General features: G+C 49.5%; 1 protein-coding gene across 1 annotated transcript; it reads right to left on the bottom strand.

Moving 5' to 3' along the window:
• Positions 1–3,215: 3,215 nt before the first annotated feature.
• Positions 3,216–8,777, bottom strand: LOC125164849 (uncharacterized). Its single transcript, XM_047857601.1, is given in 6 exon segments — positions 3,216–4,592; positions 4,595–5,079; positions 5,081–6,499; positions 6,745–7,603; positions 7,606–7,985; positions 7,987–8,777. Coding segments are annotated over 6 exon segments (5,190 nt in total). The 5' UTR covers positions 8,751–8,777; the 3' UTR covers positions 3,216–3,309.
• Between the last annotated feature and the right edge of the window lie 292 nt (positions 8,778–9,069).

Here is a 9,069-nt window from a genome sequence, read left to right as displayed (position 1 = left end):
TCAGGCTCTGGGCTGATGGCTCAGAGCCTGGAGCCTGTTTCCGATTCTGTGTCTCCCTCTCTCTCTGCCCCTCCCCCGTTCATGCTCTGTCTCTCTCTGTCTCAAAAATAATATGCTTAGAAATCTTGGCATTGTCTTTTGAAAATGGGATTGGGGAGGAAGTAGAAATAATACAGAGTGCCTTTTAGGAGCAGAGCTCATGTCAGGGCCTTCTTAGAGGATCCACAGCCTGGAAGGCCACCCTTTTGTACCACTATAGATAGTAACCTCCTGATACTTGGGAATTGTTTTCAGCACAGGGAACTACCTCTTAATTTGCCCGGAGGGCAACTCTGTCCAATAGAGATAATTTGAGCCACATGTTTTAAATAGTTTTGTAGGCACAATAAAAATAATCAGATGAAATTTAAAAATTATTAGTTGTATTTAGACTTCAAGTCTCAACTACTCCCACTTGCTAGTTGTAATTGTGATTTTCATTTAGAAACTTCTGGCCTGCAATTCCTTGTGTACTTCTAAGGGAACTGTCCCATAGGCATTCTGAAGATCAGCTGATAAACTGCCATGGCTTCCTAAAATGTTACAGCTTTTAGGGACCTTGGTAAATGTTCTAAAAGGCACAGCAAAATCTAAGCACACCTACTTTTCAGTGGATAGAGGGTTTTGGCCCAGAAGAGGTAGCATTCATTGATATTGAGAGTTAATCATTGTACATTCTTAGGCCACTGAGTTGAGGACAGATAGTGACTGTCTAGAGAAACTGTGTTTTAGAGGTGGCAGCAGAGGCTGGGTCAGTGATATGCCCAAATTCGAGAAACCCCCAAGAACAAACCACCAGAGTCCAGAGTCAAAGCCAAGCAGCAAGGGTCGTTTATTGCAGGTTCGAACCCGGACCTCCACGCACTCATTGCCGGTGACGCTAAGAGGCCTCGAGCGAGGTTTTTACAGCATTTTTATAGACAGGCACAAACAAGTTAAGGGGAAGTTAGGGGCTTTCCATGGTTACAGAGCTGTTATTGGTTGACATTTAAATTTGAACACTCAGCCGAACTTGACTGGTTCCCGCCTTTATTTTTTTTATTTTTTTTTTTTTAATTTTTTTTTTTTTCAACGTTTATTTATTTTTGGGACAGAGAGAGACAGAGCATGAACGGGGGAGGGGCAGAGAGAGAGGGAGACACAGATTCGGAAACAGGCTCCAGGCTCTGAGCCATCAGCCCAGAGCCCGACGCGGGGCTCGAACTCACGGACCGGGAGATCGCGACCTGGCTGAAGTCGGACGCTTAACCGACTGCGCCACCCAGGCGCCCCGGTTCCCGCCTTTAGATTAGACCACAACCAGGCATGCCTTGGCTAGTTCCGGGAACGGCGGAGGGGGGGGGGGGTTTCTTTTGTTTCGTGGTTATGGGTACACCTGGTAATTTTTCTTTAGTCTCTCATTCCCCCCTTTCTTTGGTGCCTCAAGAGCCAATCTTGGGTCTTACGTGTCTGATTCAAATGTTTCGGTAACGATAGGTTGGTATTGGGTCCTAAGGACCATCAGTTGGACCGTGTTAACCCGGTCTTTTATAAAGGCAACTAGTTTATTAATAATATAAGGCCCGAGGGTGAGGAGGAGAAGGAGGAGTATAAGGGGCCCAGCTAGAGTAGAAAGTAGGGTGGCTAGCCATGGGGCCTGATTGAACCAAGACTCAAACCAGCCTTGTTGTTGTTCTCGCTCACGCCTCCGTTTGGCCAGGCCTTCTCTAACTTTAGCCATGGACTCTCGGACTACTCTGGTGTGGTCAGCATAAAAACAACATTCTTCTCTCAAGGCTGCACATAAACCTCCTTGTTGGAGGAAGACTAGATCTAGCCCCCTTCGGTTCTGTAGGACTACTTCAGAAAGGGAGGTCAGAGATTTTTCGAGGTGCAAGATTGAGTCCTCAAGTCTGGCTATATCCTCATCAATGGCTGCCCTTAGGCTGTTGAACCCCCGGTGCTGGATGGCTAGTGATGAGATCCCTGTTCCTGCCCCTATGGTACTGAGGCCAAATAAGGTGGCCAAGGTTATGGCCGTAAAGGGCTCCCATTTTGTTCTTATTGACTCTCTTGCTTCCGTCCCTTCTGTCCACAGATCATATACAACATTTTCTTGGTGGTAAATAACCTTTGGAAACACTAATACCATGATACAATATTCTGTTGACGAATTAAAAACATTCCTACTAACACATGGGGTGAGCCCTGTCTTAGAACAAACCCACCAACCGTCAGGAGCTGGAATTATCCATTTAGATTCATTTATAGAGTAATTAGTCGGGGCACAGAGCTGGATATGGCTAGAGGGGTCCTTTCCTATACAAGTCCCATTGCCAGTGACCTCTTGCAGTGTGAGGCCGGGGCTCTTTCGATTCCACCTGCAAGCTGCTGGCGACTCTTCTCCTGATTGTGAAAAAGGGGCAGCTAGACCTACGGCTTCCTAGAAGGGGGGTTTTATATCATAACATAACCAGCAGGCCCTTGTCGCCTCAGGGCCCGAACGGTTTAAGGCCTCATACACTGCTGTTAGCATTTCCATAGGGAGTCTATGCCTTCTGGGTTCTGATTTTCTTGGACAGCTTGTGCTTTTACTCCTGGGGTAAGGACGGGGTCCTGCTGGAGGGAGTAGTGGAGATCTGCCTGGGGATAGGCTTGTTTCTTTTTTTTTTTTTCCTAATACCTGATTTGGCCCCACTGGTTGTACAAGAGGGGAGACTTTTAATTTTATTTGAATGGCAGTCCCAAAGAAGGGATATTGATATAAGTAGAGTCCCCAAGTGAGTCCTAAGACCCACCGCCTGTCCTTTTTCCCTTCCTCTGTAAATCTTATACGAATAAGGTTACAGTTTTCATCATACCTGGTGCGGGTACATGGTCGGACATAGGACATTTCAATAAATTGGGGTTTTACTTTCCACTTCCATTCCCCATCATTGGAGGTGACACAACTCCAGGCTGCGCAGTAGAGGGTTTCAATCCCTCCACATGTACACCTCATTGCCCCCGTCCTAAATCCTGGACATGCATAAAATCCATTTCTACTTATTGACACCCTCCTTTGCAGTTGCCTCCATTTACCTCCTTCCATTTCTTCTAATGGACTAACTTTTTCTAAATTGAAATATAGATCTGGCCACCAGGTATTTAATGGGGAAGTTCCTAGGGTATTGTTGTAGGCTTCATGAGTCTCTAAGTTAGTAATTTCCCATGTCAAATTATAGGGGTTGTGGGGGTTTGGATCTACAGACAGAATTTGCAGAACAATCGAGAGGAGGGCAAGTACCATAGTTACGGTTCAGTCCGTTGGCCACGTAGGGTCAATTTTAAAGGATTGTCGTTAGTCCGGTCAACAGTCCAGGTTGTCTTTGAGGGTCCGATGAGGTCTGAGAACGGGTCCACTGGTTTGGCGTGGGTGTAATGGATCCAGGTGGCGATTCCATCTACTTTGATGGCCGTAGGCGTTGTCAGGATGACCTGGAAGGGTCCTTTCTACCTGGGTTCCAGAGTCCCCTGCCAATGACGTTTGACGAGGACCCAATCCCCAGGCCAGAATTGATGAGGAATAGGCGGGGGTCCAGTCTCATAAAGTTCTTTTAATTTGGGCCATACATCTTCATGGACCCTCTGCAAGGCTTGTAGGGAGAACAAGAGTTCAAGACCATTATCGTTCTCAGTTTTGACACGGTTATCTTTTAGGTTAGGGATGATGGGGGGTGGTCTACCATATATTATTTCATAGGGTGTGAGTCCCAGTTTGTATGGGGAGTTACGCACTCTGAACAGAGCGTAGGGGAGAAGGACCACCCAATTAGCGCCAGTCTCCATGGTCAGTTTGGTTAGGGTCTCTTTTAATGTTCTGTTCATTCTCTCTACCTGTCCTGAACTTTGGGGTCGGTATGCACAATGTAATTTCCAATCAGCCCCAAGTATGGAAGCCAGTTCCTGACTTACCTTAGAGACAAATGCAGGTCCATTGTCTGACCCTATCATCACTGGGAAACCATACCTGGGCAGGATTTCTTCTAGGATCTTTTTGGCTACGATCTGCACCATCTCATTCTTGGTTGGAAAGGCTTCAGTCCATCCTGAAAAGGTATCTACAAAAACTAGCAAGTACTTATATCCATATTTTCCTGCTTTTACCTCAGTGAAATCTATTTCCCAATAGGTCCCCGGTCTGCTCCCTCTTTGTCTTGCCCCTGTTGTCTGAGGATTGCTACTCGCATTGTTGAGTTGGCACACAGTACATTTAGTGACTACTTGATCAACCTTATCGGAGACATTTTTGATTTTCAGTCCAGTCTGTCTCATTACGTCCAACATTCTCCGGGAACCTAAGTGGGTGCTGTGATGGATCTGCTCTAGAACCCGCCATCCTAGCTTCTCTGGGAGTAGAATGCTGTTCTTGGAGTCTCTCCACCAGCCATCTTTGACTCGGGTCATAGGAAGTTTACTCATCCATTGAATATCATTTTCCGAATATTCAGGGCTGGGGGGCAATTCCCGGGGTCCGGGGTCTGGCAACTGCAGGGTCAGTAACTGTGTTGGGGGCCGGGCTAGGTCTTTTGCTTCCGATCAGCCAAATTATTGCCCCAGGAAACTGGGTCTGTTGCCTTCTGGTGTCCTGGGCAATGTACAATTGCTAGCCTTTTGGGTTCCCATAAGGCTGTTAGCAGGGCTAGAATCTCTTCTTTATTTTTGATGTCTTTTCCTTCAGCTGTGAGGAGCCCCCGTTCTCTGTATATCGCCCCATGTACATGAGCGGTGGCAAAGGCATACCGGCTATCAATGTACACGGTTAGCTTGAGATCTCTTCCTAACTTTAGGGCCTGGGTTAAGGCTATTAGTTCTGCCTTTTGGGCCGAGGTTCCGGGGGGCAGGGCTTCTGCCCAAATTACCTCGGTTTCTGAAGTCACGGCTGCCCCCACATACCTTTGTCCTTGGTGAACGAAGCTGCTTCTGTCGGTGAACCAGATGGCGTCTGCATCCGATAATGGCTGGTACTGCAAGTCCTCTCAGATCCCATAAACCTGAGCCAGTATGTCAGCGCAGTCATGAAGTGGGGTTCATGTCTGGATCTGGCAGCAGTGACACTGGGTTTAGGGCTGTCGGGGGGGTGAAGATGATCCTGTGGGGGTTCAGTAGCAGTCCCTGGTAATGAGTGAGTTGGGCATTGCTCAGCCATCGGTCAGGTGGCTGCTTGAGGATGCCTTCGATGGCATGCGGGGTGGTGACTTGTAGTTCTTGGCCCATGGTCAGCTTATCAGCGTCTTTTACCATTAGGGCAGTGGCTGCAATCATCCAGAGACAAGGTGGCCATCCGGGGGCCACTGGATCTAACTTTTTAGACAGATAAGCGACTGGCCTGCGCCAGGGGCCCAAATGTTGGGTTAGCACCGCCTTAGCTATGCCCTGGCTTTCATCCACATATAGGTGGAAGGGTTTGGAGACATCGGGGAGTCCCAGGGCAGGTGCTGATAGCAGGGCAGTTTTAATTTGCTGGAAGGCCTGTTTGGCTTCTTCCATCCAACTAAAGGGTTGTTGGTCTTTTGTTGCCTGGTATAATGGTTTTGCTAATTCAGCAAACGTTGGTATCCATAGTCTGCAGAACCCAGCCGACCCCAGGAATTCCCTCACCTGTCGTGGTGTCTTTGGTCTAGGAATACAAAGGACGGTTTCCTTCCAGGCATCCGTTAGCCAGCGTTGCCCCCCTCTCAGTAAGTAACCCAGGTAAGTTACCTCTGACTTGCAGATCTGAGCCTTTGCTGAGGCCCGGTAGCCTAAGGTTCCCAGAGTTCGCAGGAGACCTTCGGTTCCCTGGATGCAGGTTTTGGGCGCCTCGGCAGCTATCAAGAGATCATCAACATACTGCAGGAGAGTTATATTTGGGTGTTGTTGTCTGTACTCACTTAAATCCTCGTGTAGAGCCTCGTCGAACAGGGTTGGAGAGTTTTTGAATCCTTGCGGTAGTCTGGTCCAGGTGAGTTGGCCATTTATGCCCCTGTCCGGGTCAGTCCACTCGAATGCAAATAGCTCTTGACTTTTAGGCGCTAATGGTAGGCTGAAAAAAGCATCTTTTAGATCTAGAACAGTATACCATTGTTTTTCTGGGCTCAGGGCGCTCAAGAGAGTACAGGGGTTAGGAATGGTTGGATGTATGTCTGTCACCCGCTTATTGACTTCTCTCAAGTCTTGCACTGGTCTATATTCCCCACTGTTGGGCTTGCGCACAGGTAACAGGGGGGTATTCCAGGCTGAATGGCAGGTGCGTAGGACTCCGAGGTCAAGGAGGCGGCGGATATGCGGCGTGATGCCATTTTTGGCTTCTGCGGGCATAGGGTATTGGCGCACACGGACGGGGTCTGTCTTGGGCTTGACCTCTATAAATAGGGCTGGGCGATGTTTTGCTAGCCCCATACCACCTGTTTCTGCCCATGCGTCTGGGAAGCGTTGAAGCCAGGGCTCGATACTCTGATCCCAAGGAGTGGGTTGTTTTTTTTTTTTTTTCAACGTTTTTTATTTATTTTTGGGACAGAGAGAGACACAGCATGAACGGGGGAGGGAAAGAGAGAGAGGGAGACACAGAATCGGAAACAGGCTCCAGGCTCCGAGCCATCAGCCCAGAGCCTGACACGGGGCTCGAACTCATGGACCGCGAGATCATGACCTGGCTGAAGTTGGACGCTTAACTGACTGCGCCACCCAGGTGCCCCGCAAGGAGTGGGTTTCTGATGGAGCCTGTATTCATCTTCTAGTCTCACAGTGAGTACAGATATGGGCTGGTTGTGAGAGTCTGTCACTGTGGGTCCTCCCGGCTGGAAATGAATTTGGGCCCCCATCTTGTTAAGTAAATCTCTTCCTAATAAGGGGCATGGGCTGTCGGGAATGACCAGGAAGGAGTGGGTTACCTTCCCAGTTCCCAAGTCCACAGTCCTCTGAGTTGTCCAGGGGTACTTTTTTATTCTGGCGGCCCCTTGTACCCAGGATGATTTCTCATATACTTTTCCATGGGGCTTGACCAGAACTGAGTGTTGTGCCCCCGTGTCAACTAGGAACTGGACCGGGGTCCCCTCCACTTGTAATGTTATCCTAGGTTCGGGGAGGGGATCCGAACCCCGTTCTCCCTATTCGGTATCTTGAGTAAACAGTATGGGGGCTGTTTTAGGCTGCCATTGTCCTTGGCTGGGGCGGGGTTGTTTCTTTTTGGAACATTCTCGTGCCCAATGGCCTTTTTCTTTACAGTAGGTGCATTGATCCTTATCTAAGTGTCCTCTGGGAGGGCGTGCTGTTTGAGTGCCTTCTGGGGGTGGCTGCTCTTTCTGGACTATTGCGGTCAGGACTTTAGTCATTTTCTTTGTGGCCTTGATCTGTCTCTCTTCTGGGGTGTCCCTGTTGTTGTAGACCCGCTGTGCTATGCGGAGTAAATCTTGGATCTGTTTACCTTCTAAATCCTCTAGCCTTTGGAGTTTTTTCTTAATGTCAGGAGCTGCTTGGTTCACGAAGGACATAACGACAGCTGCCTGTTTTTCAGGGACCTCTGGATCCATGGGGGTAAACTGCCTAAAGGCTTCCATTAGTCTAAGTAGGCAGCTGGACTCTCTGTCTTTCCCTGTACGACTGAATATACCTTAGCCAAATTGGTGGGCTTGCGAGCTGCAGCCCGGAGACCCGCCATCAGAGTCTGGCGATAAATGAGTAGCTTTCCCCTACCTTCTGCTGTGTTGTAGTCCCATTCATCCTGTGGAGGCCTGGTTAGGGGGAAAGCCGCATTAATGAGGTCAGGGTTAGGTGTCGGTTGATCGTCGTCTCGGGGAACCAGCTTTCTTGCTTCTAATTGGATCCTCTCCCGTTCCTCTGTGGTGAACAGGATACGGAGTTGCTGCTGACAGTCATCCCAGGTGGGCTGGTGGGTGAACATAACACTGTCTAAAAGAGCTATTAGGTCTTTAGGGTTATCAGAGAATCGAGCGTTCTGTTTTCCAGTTGTAAAGGTCACTGGTGGAAAAGGGCCAATACTGGAGTCGGGGGTTGCCCGTTTCATCTGGGGGTCCTATTTCCCACAGGGGTAGGGCTACAGTGGAGTAAGGGAGGCGAAGGTTTGGCTCACGCTGGGTGTGCCCGTGGGTTCGGCCGGCTGGCCCTTCGTGGTCGGTTTCGTTTTCAATGGGGCCCGATGCAGCTGCTCCTGGCGCTGCTGCTGCTTCCTGCCCTCCTGGTTCCCCTAGGGAGGCAATTAGCGGGGCGACCGGTGGGGCGGCTGGCGCTGGTGGGGCCTGGGGTACGAGGGGAGGGGGATGATAGGGTGGAGGGTCTAGGGATAGTAGGTCCTGACTACCAGGCAATATAGGATACAAGGGCACAGATGGTATCTTTGGCTTTGGGGGGTCTGCAGGCCGCATGGCAAGGACCTTACATGTTCCTGATGACAGAAAGGGGGCCAACCAAGGGGGTGGATTTTCTACCAAATCTTGCCATACTAGAATGTAGGGAATCTGATCCGGGTGCCCCTCGAGACCCGGTAGAAAAATCTTTGACTTCACCTTAGCGATTATAGGGAGGCAAAAAGTTCCTTCGGGTGGCCATCCAATGCTGAAGGTTGGCCATCCGGAGCGGCAGAGAGTTATTATTTTTCCCCTCCGGATGTCTAGACTCAAATTCTGTCCTCTGGTTCTAACATCCCTGAAGTTAGCAACAAGGAGAGAAAGAGGAGTGCTTTGAGATTGGCCCATCTGTATCCTGGAGGTGGAGAAAAGGATTAAAAGGAGAGATAGTAAAGTTAGGAGGATTCCCGCTTGCGCCAGGCCAGGTCACCTGTGAAAGAGAAGGGGGTCAATGCTTAAAGGTTATAGAATAAAGAACACAACACATAGATCGCTAGCGCGTTTCGGGTGTCTGTAACCTGGACAGAAGAATTCCGATGGGCCCAAAAAGGTGCCCCAGATGGGTGCCAGTGGACGTCTCCTACTGGACCCGACTGACTGCCCTATAGCGCGTCCGCCAGGGCTGTGTCAGTCACCGATACAGATCCCGCGCGGGAGAGAGCCAGAA

This window comes from Prionailurus viverrinus, chromosome B1 (assembly GCF_022837055.1).
Source record: "Prionailurus viverrinus isolate Anna chromosome B1, UM_Priviv_1.0, whole genome shotgun sequence".
NCBI classification, from domain to species: domain Eukaryota; kingdom Metazoa; phylum Chordata; class Mammalia; order Carnivora; family Felidae; genus Prionailurus; species Prionailurus viverrinus.
Note: the sequence above shows the minus strand (reverse complement) of the source record. Positions and strands in the feature narration are given on the sequence as shown.